Source organism: Staurois parvus, unplaced genomic scaffold (assembly GCF_062004578.1).
Source record: "Staurois parvus isolate SC_StPar_1 unplaced genomic scaffold, SC_StPar_1.0 ptg002206l, whole genome shotgun sequence".
NCBI lineage: Eukaryota > Metazoa > Chordata > Amphibia > Anura > Ranidae > Staurois > Staurois parvus.
In genome coordinates, this window is record NW_028320002.1 from 64,299 (window position 1) to 81,277 (window position 16,979).

General features: G+C 59.9%; 1 protein-coding gene across 1 annotated transcript in view; it reads left to right on the plus strand.

Moving 5' to 3' along the window:
- The first annotated feature begins 2,520 nt into the window (after positions 1 to 2,520).
- Positions 2,521 to 16,979, plus strand: part of ATRX (ATRX chromatin remodeler) — a 110,961-nt gene continuing 96,502 nt past the window's right edge. Inside the window, exons 1-5 of the mRNA XM_089665465.1 lie at positions 2,521 to 2,734; positions 14,560 to 14,725; positions 14,936 to 14,985; positions 15,940 to 16,052; positions 16,312 to 16,431. Coding sequence (XP_089521591.1) covers positions 2,715 to 2,734; positions 14,560 to 14,725; positions 14,936 to 14,985; positions 15,940 to 16,052; positions 16,312 to 16,431 — 469 coding nt within the window. The 5' untranslated portion in view covers positions 2,521 to 2,714. The remainder of the gene's footprint in view (positions 2,735 to 14,559; positions 14,726 to 14,935; positions 14,986 to 15,939; positions 16,053 to 16,311; positions 16,432 to 16,979) is intronic.

Consider the following 16,979-nt stretch of genomic DNA (forward strand, 5'->3'; position numbering starts at 1 on the left):
ATTAATGGCCATGGCTCTGGAATGTGATATCAGAGTCTATGGAAGATGTATAGTAAGTTTATGGAAGGGTTGTAGAAGACCTATGGAAGATATACCCCCGTTAGTTGCTGTGGCACCAGACAAAGGTGTACACATGCCGCAGTAGGAATTACACCCCCTGATGCTTTTGGTGGGGGCTACCGCCTGCCAATAGCATACTATTCAAGTAAATGGGGCCACTCTGCAAGCGGCCCGAAACTGCATGCTTCTTCGGGGTCCAAGGGGTTAAAGCAGGTGGTGAGAAAGCAACACAATGCTGCCTGCTTTAACCCCTTCTTTGCTGTACTGCACAAGGTTGCTGGGCACTTGCAGAGCGGTCTCATTCATTTGATTAGGTCATGCTTGGCAGGTGCTACACCCACCAACCATGACAGGGCGTATAAGTCCTGCTTCAGGCCGCAACATGTTTACACCTCTGGCCACTGCAGCTAAAGGGGGTACGGTTGGGGCGGGGGTGGTAAAATCATGCCTTAACTACGTGGTTTTACCACCCCCAACTGCAAATGTAAATTAACCCTTACTGTTCTTAGCCTATCTATGGAAGGTCTGTGGTCTCTATGGTGATCCTATGAAAGAACTGTAGTCTCTATGGCGATTGTTTGGAAGATCTGTGGTCTCTATGGTGATCCTGTAGACTTCAATGGGAGGTCTGTGGTCTCTATGGTGATCCTTTGAGAGGTCTCTGGTCTGTTATCTGATTCTATGGGAGGTCTGTGGTCTCCATGGTGATCCTATGGGAGGTCTGTGTTATTTATGGTGATTCTATGGGAGGTCTGTGGTCTCTATGGTGATTCTATGAAAGGTCTGTAGTCTCTATGGCGATCCAATGGGAGATCTGTGGTCTCTATGGTGATCCTATGGAATGTCTCTGGTCTCTATAGTGATCCCACGGAAGGTCTCTGGTCTCTATAGTGATCCCACGGAAGGTCTCTGGTCTCTATGGTGATCCTATGGGAGGTTTCTGGTCTCTATGGTGATCCTATAGGAGGTTTCTGGTCTCTATGGTCATCCTATGGAAGGTCTCTGGTCTCTATGGTGATCCTATGGAAGGTCTGTGGTCTCTAGGGTGATCCAATGGGAGATCTGTGGTCTCTATGGTAATTCTATGGGAGGTCTGAGGCCTCTATGGTAATTCTATGGGAGGTCTGTGGTCTCTATGGTGATCCTATGGGAAGTCTGTGGTACCTATGGTGATCCTATGGGAGGTCTGTGGTCTCTAGGGTGATCCTATGGGAGGTTTCTAGTCTCTATGGTGATCCTATGAGAGGTCTGTTGTATTTATGGTGATTCTATGGTCTCTATGGTGATCCTATGGGAGGTCTGTGGTCTCTACGGTGATCCTATGGAAGGTGTCTGGTCTCTATGGTAGGTTTCTAGTCTCTATGGTGATCCCATGAGAGGACTGTTGTATTTATGGTCATCCTATGGGAGGTTTCTAGTCTCTATGGTGATCCTATGGAAGGTCTCTGGTATCTATGGTGATCCTATGGAAGATCTCTGGTCTCTATGGTGATCCTATGGGAGGTCTCTGGTCTCCATGGTAGGTCTCTGGTCTCTATGGTGATCCTATGGGAGGTTTCTTGTCTCTATGGTGATCCTATGGAAGGTCTCTGCTCTCTATGGTGATCCTATGAGAGATCTCTGGTCTCTATGGTAGATCTCTGGTCTCTATGGTGATCCTATGGGAGGTTTCTGGTCTCTATGGTGATCCTATGGGAGGTTTCTGGCCTCTATGGTGATCCTATGAGAGGTCTGTTGTATTTATGGTAATCCTATGGGAGGTTTCTAGTCTCTATGGTGATCCTATGGGAGGTCTGTTGTATTTATGGTGATCCTATGGAAGGTCTCTGGTCTCTATGGTGATCCTATGGGAGGTCTCTGGTCTCTATGGTCATCCTATGGAAGGTCTCTGGTCTCTATGGTCATCCTATGGAAGGTCTGTGGTCTCTATGGTGATCCTATGGAAGGTCTGTGGTCTCTATGGTGATCCTATGGAAGGTCTCTGGTCTCTATGGTGATCCTATGGAAGGTCTGTGGTCTCTATGGTGATCCTATGGGAGGTTTCTGGTCTCTATGGTGATCCTATGGAAGGTCTGTGGTCTCTATGGTGATCCTGTGGGAGGTCTCTGGTCTCTAGGGTGATCCTATGGGAGGTTTCTGGTCTCTATGGTGATCCTATGGGAGGTTCCTGGTCTCTATGGTGATCCAATGGGAGGTCTCTGGTCTCTATGGTGATCCTATGGTGTCTCTATGGAGATCCTATAGATTTCTATGGGGAATATACCCAGCGGCCTCCTTTGTGGCGAGGAGGGAAGAGGCCTTCAATACCCTCCAATCAGATTTCGCGGACGAGGCTACGTCAATCTACCAGGCAACCACTTCCCCGTGCGGCCAGGCTGGCCAATGAGAAAATAGTGTGAGGTGAGGCGGCAGCCAATGGGAGCGCAGGATGCGGGTGGGGGAAGGAAGCGCCAATTTAATGCGTCTCTCTCTCTTGCTCTCCCCGGACAAGATGGCGGCCGCGGCTTTGTTTGTGCTGAGCGCCGTGTGAGGGGGGAGGGGAGGAGCCCGGCCTGGGGAGTCTCACTTCTCTGTCTTCATCCTCTGCCTGCCCGGGAATGGACGGACGTCGGTGAGAGGAAGGCCGAGCGGAGAGCCGGGGGCCGGGGAGCGACATGACAGCTGAGCCCAAGAGGTAGGCCGCATCTCCCGCCATCACCCGGGGTCCAAACAGGGGGCGGGGATAGGGAACTGGGGGGACACAGGGGGCGGGGACCGGGGAGGACAGGTGTGGGGGGCCCTACTGTAGGTGGAGTTAAAGGTGTCCAGGCCTGGGGTCGCATTGGGGGGTGGAGCTACAGGTGTCCAGGCCTGGGGGGCCCAAGTGGGGGGTAGAGTCTCTAGCGTGACCCCACAGAGCTGATTGTCTCATCCATCATGGCTGCCAGAGGGACCCCAAATGAGGAAATTGGAGCTCATCCTATGGAGGTGACCCCACGTATACTGTCCCCCGCATCGTCCTATGGAGGTGACCCCACGTATACTGTCCCCCGCATCGTCCTATGGAGGTGACCCCACGTATACTGTCCCCCGCATCGTCCTATGGAGGTGACCCCACGTATACTGTCCCCCGCATCGTCCTATGGAGGTGACCCCACGTATACTGTCCCCCGCATCGTCCTATGGAGGTGACCCCACGTATACTGTCCCCCGCATCGTCCTATGGAGGTGACCCCACGTATACTGTCCCCCGCATCGTCCTATGGAGGTGACCCCACGTATACTGTCCCCCGCATCGTCCTATGGAGGTGACCCCACGTATACTGTCCCCCGCATCGTCCTATGGAGGTGACCCCACGTATACTGTCCCCCCGCATCGTCTTATGGAGGTGACCCCACGTATACTGTCCCCCCGCATCGTCTTATGGAGGTGACCCCACGTATACTGTCCCCCGCATCGTCCTATGGAGGTGACCCCACGTATACTGTCCCCCGCATCGTCCTATGGAGGTGACCCCACGTATACTGTCCCCCGCATCGTCCTATGGAGGTGACCCCACGTATACTGTCCCCCGCATCGTCCTATGGAGGTGACCCCACGTATACTGTCCCCCGCATCGTCCTATGGAGGTGACCCCACGTATACTGTCCCCCGCATCGTCCTATGGAGGTGACCCCACGTATACTGTCCCCCGCATCGTCCTATGGAGGTGACCCCACGTATACTGTCCCCCCGCATCGTCCTATGGAGGTGACCCCACGTATACTGTCCCCCCGCATCGTCCTATGGAGGTGACCCCACGTATACTGTCCCCCCGCATCGTCCTATGGAGGTGACCCCACGTATACTGTCCCCCCGCATCGTCCTATGGAGGTGACCCCACGTATACTGTCCCCCCGCATCGTCCTATGGAGGTGACCCCACGTATACTGTCCCCCCGCATCGTCCTATGGAGGTGACCCCACGTATACTGTCCCCCCGCATCGTCCTATGGAGGTGACCCCACGTATACTGTCCCCCCGCATCGTCCTATGGAGGTGACCCCACGTATACTGTCCCCCCGCATCGTCCTATGGAGGTGACCCCACGTATACTGTCCCCCCGCATCGTCCTATGGAGGTGACCCCACGTATACTGTCCCCCCGCATCGTCCTATGGAGGTGACCCCACGTATACTGTCCCCCCGCATCGTCCTATGGAGGTGACCCCACGTATACTGTCCCCCCGCATCGTCCTATGGAGGTGACCCCGCGTATACTGTCCCCCGCATCGTCTTATGGAGGTGACCCCACGTATACTGTCCCCCGCATCGTCTTATGGAGGTGACCCCGCGTATACTGTCCCCCGCATCGTCTTATGGAGGTGACCCCACGTATACTGTCCCCCGCATCGTCCTATGGAGGTGACCCCGCGTATACTGTCCCCCCGCATCGTCCTATGGAGGTGACCCCACGTATACTGTCCCCCGCATCGTCTTATGGAGGTGACCCCACGTATACTGTCCCCCCGCATCGTCCTATGGAGGTGATCCCACGTATACTGTCCCCCGCATCGTCTTATGGAGGTGACCCCACGTATACTGTCCCCCGCATCGTCCTATGGAGGTGACCCCACGTATACTATCCCCCCCCCCGCATCGTCCTACGGAGGTGACCCCACTTTTACTATCCCCCCCCCATCGTCCTACGGAGGTGACCCCACGTATACTATCCCCCCCCCCCCCTCATCGTCCTACGGAGGTGACCCCACGTTTACTGTCCCCCCCCCCTCATCGTCCTACGGAGGTGACCCCACGTGTACTGTTTCCCCCCCCCCCATCGTACTACGGAGGTGACCCCACGTGTACTGTCCCCCCCCCCTCATCGTCCTACGGAGGTGACCCCACGTGTACTGTCCCCCCCCCCTCATCGTCCTACGGAGGTGACCCCACGTGTACTGTCCCCCCCCCTCATCGTCCTACGGAGGTGACCCCACGTGTACTGTCCCCCCCCCTCATCGTCCTACGGAGGTGACCCCACGTGTACTGTCCCCCCCCCTCATCGTCCTACGGAGGTGACCCCACGTGTACTGTCCCCCCCCCTCATCGTCCTACGGAGGTGACCCCACGTGTACTGTCCCCCCCCCTCATCGTCCTACGGAGGTGACCCCACGTGTACTGTCCCCCCCTCATCGTCCTACGGAGGTGACCCCACGTGTACTGTCCCCCCCCCTCATCGTCCTACGGAGGTGACCCCACGTGTACTGTCCCCCCCCCTCATCGTCCTACGGAGGTGACCCCACGTGTACTGTCCCCCCCCCCTCATCGTCCTACGGAGGTGACCCCACGTGTACTGTCCCCCCCCCCTCATCGTCCTACGGAGGTGACCCCACGTGTACTGTCCCCCCCCCCTCATCGTCCTACGGAGGTGACCCCACGTGTACTGTCCCCCCCTCATCGTCCTACGGAGGTGACCCCACGTGTACTGTCCCCCCCCCTCATCGTCCTACGGAGGTGACCCCACGTGTACTGTCCCCCCCCCCCTCATCGGCCTACGGAGGTGACCCCACGTGTACTGTCCCCCCCCCCCCCCCCTCATCGTCCTACGGAGGTGACCCCACGTGTACTGTCCCCCCCCCCTCATCGTCCTACGGAGGTGACCCCACGTGTACTGTCCCCCCCCCCCTCATCGTCCTACGGAGGTGACCCCACGTGTACTGTCCCCCCCCCTCATCGTCCTACGGAGGTGACCCCACGTGTACTGTCCCCCCCCCTCATCGTCCTACGGAGGTGACCCCACGTGTACTGTCCCCCCCCCTCATCGTCCTACGGAGGTGACCCCACGTGTACTGTCCCCCCCCTCATCGTCCTACGGAGGTGACCCCACGTGTACTGTCCCCCCCCCCCCCCTCATCGTCCTACGGAGGTGACCCCACGTGTACTGTCCCCCCCCCCCCTCATCGTCCTACGGAGGTGACCCCACGTGTACTGTCCCCCCCCCTCATCGTCCTACGGAGGTGACCCCACGTGTACTGTCCCCCCCCCTCATCGTCCTACGGAGGTGACCCCACGTGTACTGTCCCCCCCCCTCATCGTCCTACGGAGGTGACCCCACGTGTACTGTCCCCCCCTCATCGTCCTACGGAGGTGACCCCACGTGTACTGTCCCCCCCTCATCGTCCTACGGAGGTGACCCCACGTGTACTGTCCCCCCCTCATCGTCCTACGGAGGTGACCCCACGTGTACTGTCCCCCCCTCATCGTCCTACGGAGGTGACCCCACGTGTACTGTCCCCCCCCCCCCCCATCGTACTACGGAGGTGACCCCACGTGTACTGTCCCCCCCTCATCGTCCTACGGAGGTGACCCCACGTGTACTGTCCCCCCCTCATCGTCCTACGGAGGTGACCCCACGTGTACTGTCCCCCCCTCATCGTCCTACGGAGGTGACCCCACGTGTACTGTCCCCCCCCCCCCCTCATCGTCCTACGGAGGTGACCCCACGTGTACTGTCCCCCCCCTCATCGTCCTACGGAGGTGACCCCACGTGTACTGTCCCCCCCCTCATCGTCCTACGGAGGTGACCCCACGTGTACTGTCCCCCCCTCATCGTCCTACGGAGGTGTCCCCCCCCCCTCATCGTCCTACGGAGGTGACCCCACGTGTACTGTCCCCCCCTCATCGTCCTACGGAGGTGACCCCACGTGTACTGTCCCCCCCCCTCATCGTCCTACGGAGGTGACCCCACGTGTACTGTCCCCCCCCCTCATCGTCCTACGGAGGTGACCCCACGTGTACTGTCCCCCCCCCTCATCGTCCTACGGAGATGACCCCACGTGTACTGTCCCCCCCCCTCATCGTCCTACGGAGGTGACCCCACGTGTACTGTCCCCCCCCCCTCATCGTCCTACGGAGGTGACCCCACGTGTACTGTCCCCCCCCCTCATCGTCCTACGGAGGTGACCCCACGTGTACTGTCCCCCCCCTCATCGTCCTACGGAGGTGACCCCACGTGTACTGTCCCCCCCTCATCGTCCTACGGAGGTGACCCCACGTGTACTGTCCCCCCCCCTCATCGTCCTACGGAGGTGACCCCACGTGTACTGTCCCCCCCCCTCATCGTCCTACGGAGGTGACCCCACGTGTACTGTCCCCCCCCCCTCATCGTCCTACGGAGGTGACCCCACGTGTACTGTCCCCCCCCCCTCATCGTCCTACGGAGGTGACCCCACGTGTACTGTCCCCCCCCCCTCATCGTCCTACGGAGGTGACCCCACGTGTACTGTCCCCCCCCCCTCATCGTCCTACGGAGGTGACCCCACGTGTACTGTCCCCCCCCTCATCGTCCTACGGAGGTGACCCCACGTGTACTGTCCCCCCCCCCCCTCATCGGCCTACGGAGGTGACCCCACGTGTACTGGCCCCCCCCCCCCCCCCCTCATCGTCCTACGGAGGTGACCCCACGTGTACTGTCCCCCCCCCCTCATCGTCCTACGGAGGTGACCCCACGTGTACTGTCCCCCCCCCTCATCGTCCTACGGAGGTGACCCCACGTGTACTGTCCCCCCCCCCCTCATCGTCCTACGGAGGTGACCCCACGTGTACTGTCCCCCCCCCTCATCGTCCTACGGAGGTGACCCCACGTGTACTGTCCCCCCCCCTCATCGTCCTACGGAGGTGACCCCACGTGTACTGTCCCCCCCCTCATCGTCCTACGGAGGTGACCCCACGTGTACTGTCCCCCCCCCCCCCCCCCCCTCATCGTCCTACGGAGGTGACCCCACGTGTACTGTCCCCCCCCCCCTCATCGTCCTACGGAGGTGACCCCACGTGTACTGTCCCCCCCCCCCCTCATCGTCCTACGGAGGTGACCCCACGTGTACTGTCCCCCCCCCCCCTCATCGTCCTACGGAGGTGACCCCACGTGTACTGTCCCCCCCCCTCATCGTCCTACGGAGGTGACCCCACGTGTACTGTCCCCCCCCCTCATCGTCCTACGGAGGTGACCCCACGTGTACTGTCCCCCCCTCATCGTCCTACGGAGGTGACCCCACGTGTACTGTCCCCCCCTCATCGTCCTACGGAGGTGACCCCACGTGTACTGTCCCCCCCTCATCGTCCTACGGAGGTGACCCCACGTGTACTGTCCCCCCCCCCCCCATCGTACTACGGAGGTGACCCCACGTGTACTGTCCCCCCTCATCATCCTACGGAGGTGACCCCACGTGTACTGTCCCCCCCTCATCGTCCTACGGAGGTGACCCCACGTGTACTGTCCCCCCCCCCCCTCATCGTCCTACGGAGGTGACCCCACGTGTACTGTCCCCCCCCTCATCGTCCTACGGAGGTGACCCCACGTGTACTGTCCCCCCCCTCATCGTCCTACGGAGGTGACCCCACGTGTACTGTCCCCCCCCTCATCGTCCTACGGAGGTGACCCCACGTGTACTGTCCCCCCCCCTCATCGTCCTACGGAGGTGACCCCACGTGTACTGTCCCCCCCTCATCGTCCTACGGAGGTGTCCCCCCCCCTCATCGTCCTACGGAGGTGACCCCACGTGTACTGTCCCCCCCTCATCGTCCTACGGAGGTGACCCCACGTGTACTGTCCCCCCCCTCATCGTCCTACGGAGGTGACCCCACGTGTACTGTCCCCCCCCCCTCATCGTCCTACGGAGGTGACCCCACGTGTACTGTCCCCCCCCCCTCATCGTCCTACGGAGATGACCCCACGTGTACTGTCCCCCCCCCTCATCGTCCTACGGAGGTGACCCCACGTGTACTGTCCCCCCCCCTCATCGTCCTACGGAGGTGACCCCCTCCCATATTATGAGTGTTCCCAGTGTAAAGATAAGTCATTGATGTGGGTGGGGTGGGGGAATGTGGGCGGTGCACAGATCTGTACATTCCGGTGTATTGGTGGAGAGGTGATGTGTCGGATGTGGGAGGAGTTGGGGGATGTGGGAGGAGTTGGGGGATGTGGGCGGTGCACAGACCTGTACACTTTGGTCGAGAGGTGACGGGTCGGGGAATGTGGGCGGTGCACAGATCTGTACATTCCGGTGTATTGGTGGAGAGGTGATGTGTCGGATGTGGGAGGAGTTGGGGGATGTGGGAGGAGTTGGGGGATGTGGGCGGTGCACAGACCTGTACACTTTGGTCGAGAGGTGACGGGTCGGGGAATGTGGGCGGTGCACAGATCTGTACATTCCGGTGTATTGGTGGAGAGGTGACATGTGGGCGGAGTTGGAATGTGGGCGGTGCACAGATCTGTACATTGCGGTGTATTGGTGGAGGTGATGTGGGCGGGGAATGTGGGCGGTTGCTGAGGTTACATTGAACACTCCCATTGTGATCTGGATGTAGCGGTTGTGGACAGAAGTGATCGTTGATTGGTTGCCATGTGTCGGGTTCCTCTGCTGCAGTAATATTAAGGCCCAGCTCCGACGTCGGCTCCGTGCCGGAGGTACAATACCAGGAAGTGAAGGATAAAGCCTCATGTCAGTGTTGGATGGAGGGGGAGATGAGCCCCCCCCCCCCCCCCCCCCCCCCGTCAGTGATGGATGGAGGGGGAGTTGAGCCCCCCCCCCCCCCCGGTCAGTGTTGGATGGAGGGGGAGATGAGCCCCCCCCGTCAGTGTTGGATGGAGGGGGAGTTGAGCCCCCCCCCCCCCCCCCCGGTCAGTGTTGGATGGAGGGGGAGATGAGCCCCCCCCCCCCCCGTCAGTGTTGGATGGAGGGGGAGATGAGCCCCCCCCCCCCCCGGTCAGCGTTGGATGGAGGGGGAGATGAGGCCCCCCCCGGTCAGCGTTGGATGGAGGGGGAGATGAGCCCCCCCCCGGGTCAGTGTTGGATGGAGGGGGAGATGAGCCCCCCCCCGGGTCAGTGTTGGATGGAGGGGGAGATGAGCCCCCCCCGTCAGTGTTGGATGGAGGGGGAGTTGAGCCCCCCCCCCCCCCCGGTCAGTGTTGGACGGAGGGGGAGATGAGCCCCCCCCGTCAGTGTTGGATGGAGGGGGAGTTGAGCCCCCCCCCCCCCGGTCAGTGTTGGATGGAGGGGGAGATGAGCCCCCCCCCCCCCCCCCCGTCAGTGTTGGATGGAGGGGGAGATGAGCCCCCCCCCCCCCGGTCAGTGTTGGATGGAGGGGGAGATGAGGCCCCCCCCGGTCAGCGTTGGATGGAGGGGGAGATGAGCCCCCCCCCGGGTCAGTGTTGGATGGAGGGGGAGATGAGCCCCCCCCGGGTCAGTGTTGGATGGAGGGGGAGATGAGCCCCCCCCCCCCCTGTCAGTGTTGGATGGAGGGGGAGATGAGCCCCCCCCCCCCCCTGTCAGTGTTGGATGGAGGGGGAGATGAGCCCCCCCCCCCCGGTCAGTGTTGGATGGAGGGGGAGATGAGGCCCCCCCCGGTCAGCGTTGGATGGAGGGGTGGAGGGGGAGATGAGCCCCCCCCCGGGTCAGCGTTGGATGGAGGGGGAGATGAGCCCCCCCCCGGGTCAGTGTTGGATGGAGGGGGAGATGAGCCCCCCCCGGGTCAGTGTTGGATGGAGGGGGAGATGAGCCCCCCCCCGGGTCAGTGTTGGATGGAGGGGGAGATGAGCCCCCCCCCGGGTCAGTGTTGGATGGAGGGGGAGATGAGGCCCCCCCCATCAGTGTTGGATGGAGGGGGGGATTGAGCCCCCCCCCCCATCAGTGTTGGATGGAGGGGGGGATTGAGCCCCCCCCCCATCAGTGTTGGATGGAGGGGGGGATTGAGCCCCCCCCCCCCGTCAGTGTTGGATGGAGGGGGGGATTGAGCCCCCCCCCCCCCGTCAGTGTTGGATGGAGGGGGGGATTGAGCCCCCCCCCCGTCAGTGTTGGATGGAGGGGGGGATTGAGCCCCCCCCGTCCCCCGTCAGTGTTGGATGGAGGGGGGGATTGAGCCCCCCCCCCCCCGTCAGTGTTGGATGGAGGGGGGGATTGAGCCCCCCCCCCCCATCAGTGTTGGATGGAGGGGGGGATTGAGCCCCCCCCCCCCCCGTCAGTGTTGGATGGAGGGGGGGATTGAGCCCCCCCCCGTCAGTGTTGGATGGAGGGGGGGATTGAGCCCCCCCCCCCCCGTCAGTGTTGGATGGAGGGGGGGATTGAGCCCCCCCCCCCCCCGTCAGTGTTGGATGGAGGGGGATTGAGCCCCCCCCCCCCCGTCAGTGTTGGATGGAGGGGGAGATGAGCCCCCCCCCCCGTCAGTGTTGGATGGAGGGGGAGATGAGCCCCCCCCCCCGTCAGTGTTTATTGCTTTCTGTGTCCCTGTGAGGGAGATTTCTCCTCTCCACTTCCTGTCCCATAGCCACACCAGGAAGTAAAGGGAAATCTCCCCCCAATGGGGCACAGATGGGCACAGCACAAAGCAAAACCCCTGTGATGGGCCCCTGAGGGCCCATTCCCACATTTGTCCACATGGAACGCTGCGGTCAGGGCAGTGACTGTTTTCTGTGTCCTCTGCAAACCAGAATGCTGAGATGTTCTGCGTCCCACAACCGTGCAGTATGATGCAGAATATCGCACCTCTTCTCTGCAGGCTCCCCTAATGACGTGTCCGTGTACCCTGCAAATAAAGTTCATTCACGCAGCACACTGCCTCCCCCTGGCACTGCCCGAGGGCCCGGGGTCAGTAGGGGGCCCCATGAGATGCCCCTGGTACCTTTCATTGGCTTTTCCATAGGCTTTTTTAGGTGTGGGTAAGGACATGGGCCCCATGATCCCCTATTGCCTGGGGGCCCCATGAGTTGTCGGCCTGCCCCCATCCATGCAATGTGTCTGCTGTGTCCTCCCCTGTAGGGTGGTCCTGTCTGCAGTCTGGCTCCTCCCCCCCCCCCCCCCCCCCATCCATGCTATGTGTTTGCTGTGTCCTCCCCCATAGGGTGGTCCTGGCTGCAGTCTGGCTCCTCCCCCCCCCCCCCCCCCCAATCCATGCTATGTGTGTGCTGTGTCCTCCCCCATAGGGTGGTCCTGGCTGCAGTCTGGCTCCTCCCCCCCCCAATCCATGCTATGTGTTTGCTGTGTCCTCCCCCATAGGGTGGTCCTGGCTGCAGTCTGGCTCCCCCCCCCCCCCCCCCCAATCCATGCTATGTGTTTGCTGTGTCCTCCCCCATAGGGTGGTCCTGGCTGCAGTCTGGCTCCTCCCCCCCCCCCCCCCCCCCATCCATGCTATGTGTTTGCTGTGTCCTCCCCCATAGGGTGGTCCTGGCTGCAGTCTGGCTCCTCCCCTGTAGGGTGGTCCTGTTTTCAGCTGGGAGTGGCTGGGAAGCTGCATGTGATGTGGCCAGGAAGCACATTTCTGTCCGAACTGAATTCTATTCTTTGTGGTGCAATTAGTGTCCGTGAGCACAAATCACACAGCAAAGAATCGCTATTGGCGGGTACTTGACTGAAAGTGTTGGTAGTCGTAGATGCCGGCATCGGTGGATCCGTACAGTTTGGTGGTCGCCGGCATCGGTGGATCCGTACAGTTTGGTGGTCGCCGGCATCGGTGGATCCGTACAGTTTGGTGGTCGCCGGCATCGGTGGATCCGTACAGTTTGGTGGTCGCCGGCATCGGTGGATCCGTACAGTTTGGTGGTCGCCGGCATCGGTGGATCCGTACAGTTTGGTGGTCGCCGGCATCGGTGGATCCGTACAGTTTGGTGGTCGCCTCCAGTGCTCCCTATACACAGGCTGTCTGTATAATGTACTCCCTCTCCTCCAGTGCTCCCTATACACAGGCTGTCTGTATAATGTACCCCCTCTCCTCCAGTGCTCCCTATACACAGGCTGTCTGTATAATGTACTCCCTCTCCTCCAGTGCTCCCTATACACAGGCTGTCTGTATAATGTACTCCCTCTCCTCCAGTGCTCCCTATACACAGGCTGTCTGTATAATGTACTCCCTCTCCAGTGCTCCCTATACACAGGCTGTCTGTATAATGTACTATTATTATACAGTATTTATAAAGCACCAATGGTTCGCTCAGCGCTGTACATTACAATGGGAGACAATACAATACATGAGGGGATCGAGGGCCCTGATCCTGGGAGCTTACAATCTAGGAGGGGGGGGATGGTGGCACAGGAGGAGATAGCTGTGGGGGATGGAGTGGTAGGAAGAGTGGAGGAGGGAGGCAAGTTAGCAGGGGGTGGGGTAGGCTTCCCTGAAGAGATGGGTTTTCAGGGTGCGCCTAAAGGAGAGGAGAGTAGGTGATAATCTGATGGGTTGGGGCAGGGAGTTCCAGAGGATGGGTGACACCCTGGAGAAGTCCTGGAGGCGGGCATGGGAGGAGGAGACTAGGGAACTAGAGAGAAGGAGGTCTTGTGAGGAGCGGAGTGTGCGTGTTGGGCGGTACTTGGATATTAGGTCAGTGATGTAGTTCGGGGCAGTATGGTGGACGGCTTTGTACATCAGTGTTAGGATTTTGAATTTGATCCGTTGTGCAATCGGAAGCCAGTGGAGGGATTGGCAGAGGGGGGTGGAGGACACTGAATGGAGGCCAGTGGAGGGATTGGCAGAGAGGGGTGGAGGACACTGAATGGAGGCCAGTGGAGGGATTGGCAGAGAGGGGTGGAGGACACTGAATGGAGGCCAGTGGAGGGATTGGTAGAGGGGGGTGGAGGCTAGTGGAGGGATTGGCAGAGAGGGGTGGAGGACACTGAGTGGAGGCCAGTGGAGGGATTGGCGGAGAGGGGTGGAGGACACTGAGTGGAGGCCAGTGGAGGGATTGGCAGAGGGGGGTGGCGGAGACGGAGCGGTTGGAAAGGTGAATGAGTCTGGCCGCCGTGTTCAGGATGGACTGAAGCGGGGATAGCCTGTGGCGGGGCAGGCCAGTGAGGAGGGAGTTGCAGTAGTCAAGTCGTGATATGATGAGGGAGTGGATGAGCTGTTTAGTGGTTTCTGGGGTTAGGAACACGTGGATTTTGGTGATGTTGCGGGGGCGGAGTCTGCATGTTGCGGGGGCGGAGTCTGCATGTTGCGGGGGCGGAGTCTGCATGTTGCGGGGGCGGAGTCTGCATAAGTTTGTTAATGATTGGACTTGGGGCTGGAAGGATAGGTTGGAGTCCACAATGACACCCAGTACTCTGGCCTGCGGGGAGGGACTGATGGTGGTGGTGTTGGATGTGATGGAGAAGTCAATGTTAATGTATGAAGACGTCTCCTCTTTGTTGTCCCCGGTGTTCCTGTTTTCCCTCTGCTCTCCTATTACTGACCACACTAGGCATGAGAGCTCAGCTTGGGGGGTGTATACAATGTGTTTGCATCAGGGGTGGACTGACCATTTTGGAAACTTGGGCACTGCCCGAGGGCCTGGGGTCAGTAGGGGGCCCCATGAGATGCCCCTGGTACCTTTTTTCATAGGCTTTTTTGAGTGTGGGCAAGGACACAGGGGCCCCATGATCCCCTATTGCCCGGGGGCCCCATGAGTTGTCCGTCCGCCCCTGGTTTGTATCTATAGACAGATGTTTCTATGTTACTCTGAATGTTTTACAAGGTGAGGGTCACGTGGACTTTTACTAAATGTTTTCTCTTCCTCCTCCAGTGAAAGCAAGTTAAACACATTGGTGCAGAAACTTCACGAATATTTAGCTCATTCCTCAGAGGAGTCTGAGGACACAACTTCACCGACCAGACAATCCGGGGCCAAGAGTGCAGCAAGGGCCAAATCCACACACAGACTGCTCCCTATGGAGACCAGCATGGAAGAGGTAAATCCCCGGGCAGTCCCCCTGTGTATGCACTCCTTGCCCCCCCCCCCCCTCCCCCTCCCCTGGCTGTAGGTACACCTCACTCCCACCCCCCCATGTAGGCACAGCTCACTCCACCCCCACCCCTGGTGTGTACACTCCTCAGCTTCCTGATCTTGGTAAGAGAAGTCCTCTTCCCGTCTCCTGATGGTTTGGTTTTGTTTCCTCCAGGGAGGATCCTCGGAGAAGACCAGACTCCTGGGATCATCTCGCTCCAAAAGGTAATCCTCCCGACTTCTATCATCATTCATCTGTTGGTGGATCCCAGACTGTCCCTGGAGACCGAATCTGAGCCTCAGAAACCGCCGACCCTCATTCCTCCAATCTGTCCACAGACACCATTTGTCTTCTGTCCTGGCTGCATTGTGAGATCCGCCGAGAATACAAAGTCGTACGACAATTACCCATTTCATTGATGTTTGATAGCGGAACAAAAGGGTTTATTTCTCCTGTGCGTAACGCCCACATAGAGGAGGAGCATTGCAACGGTTTGTTCCGCTATCAAACCTCAATGTATTCTCTGAAGACTTTGTATCCTCCATCTGTCTGTGGTGCCGCCCGCCTGGGGGCGGGTTGTCTGTGGTGCCGCCCGCCTTTGGGGGGCGGGCTGTCTGGTGCCGCCCGCCTGGGGGGGCGGGCTGTCTGTGGTGCCGCCCGCCTGGGGGGGCGGGCTGTCTGTGGTGCCGCCCGCCTGGGGGGGCGGGCTGTCTGTGGTGCCGCCCGCCTGGGGGGGCGGGCTGTCTGTGGTGCCGCCCGCCTGGGGGGGCGGGCTGTCTGTGGTGCCGCCCGCCTGGGGGGGCGGGCTGTCTGTGGTGCCGCCCGCCTGCCTGTCTGTGGTGCCGCCCGCCTGCCTGTCTGTGGTGCCGCCCGCCTGCCTGTCTGTGGTGCCGCCCGCCTGCCTGTCTGTGGTGCCGCCCGCCTGCCTGTCTGTGGTGCCGCCCGCCTGCCTGTCTGTGGTGCCGCCCGCCTGCGGGCGGGCTGGCTGTCTGTGGTGCCCTCCTCCTCCTGTGAGACCCCCTTGTACTGTTCCCATCTCTTGGACTGACCCCCCCCAGATCGGGCTGACCTTGACTCCGGATGATTTGTTTCTGTGGTGCCGCCCCTTGGGCGCTCTGTCTGTCTGTGGTGCCGCCCCCAGATCGGGCTGACCATGTCTCCGGATGATTTGTCTGTAGGAAGCCCAGCTTTGTGACGAAGTATGTGGAGTCTGACGAGGATCCCAAAGAAGAAATCGTAATAGCGGACACAAACTCGGATCCTGAGGTGGACATGGAGAGCCTGCCTTTAGGTATGTGCGCTCTTCATTTTGGGGGTTATTATTGGTTTTCTTCTACTTCTGTAACCTAGATGACGTAGTTTTTTGTGGTGGGGGAGGTTCAGACCCTCAGTCAGGCTTCTGCCCCTTCCCCCTCTGTGGGTGGGGCGGGGCGGAGCTCTGTGGGTGGGGCAGGGCGGGGCGGGCCGGGGCTCTCTAATAAGGCAGATCCCTGATTTTTGGTTTGTGTTGATAGAAGTAATGGTGGTAGAGGAATCCTTCATTCTTTCAGGGACCGTTGTGGTGCAGCCGGAGCCGGTTCTAAATGAAGACAAAGATGACTTCAAAGGACCAGAATTTAGAAGTCGAAGCAAAGTTAAAACTGACCCTTCGTTGTCCAAGAAACGTCCAGGTAAGTCAGCATGGCAGAGATCCTAATGTGTGTGTCATATCTTAGACAGAGGCAGTCGCTCTCCGGGTCGTATCTTAGACAGAGGCAGTCGGTCTCTGGGTCGTATCTTAGACAGAGGCAGTCGGTCTCCGGGTCGTATCTTAGACAGAGGCAGTCGGTCTCCGGGTCGTATCTTAGACAGAGGCAGTCGGTCTCCGGGTCGTATCTTAGACAGAGGCAGTCGGTCTCCGGGTCGTATCTTAGACAGAGGCAGTCGCTCTCCGGGTCGTATCTTAGACAGAGGCAGTCGCTCTCCGGGTCGTATCTTAGACAGAGGCAGTCGCTCTCCGGGTCGTATCTTAGACAGAGGCAGTCGCTCTCCGGGTCGTATCTTAGACAGAGGCAGTCGGTCTCCGGGTCGTATCTTAGACAGAGGCAGTCGCTCTCCGGGTCGTATCTTAGACAGAGGCAGTCGCTCTCCGGGTCGTATCTTAGACAGAGGCAGTCGCTCTCCGGGTCGTATCTTAGACAGAGGCAGTCGCTCTCCGGGTCGTATCTTAGACAGAGGC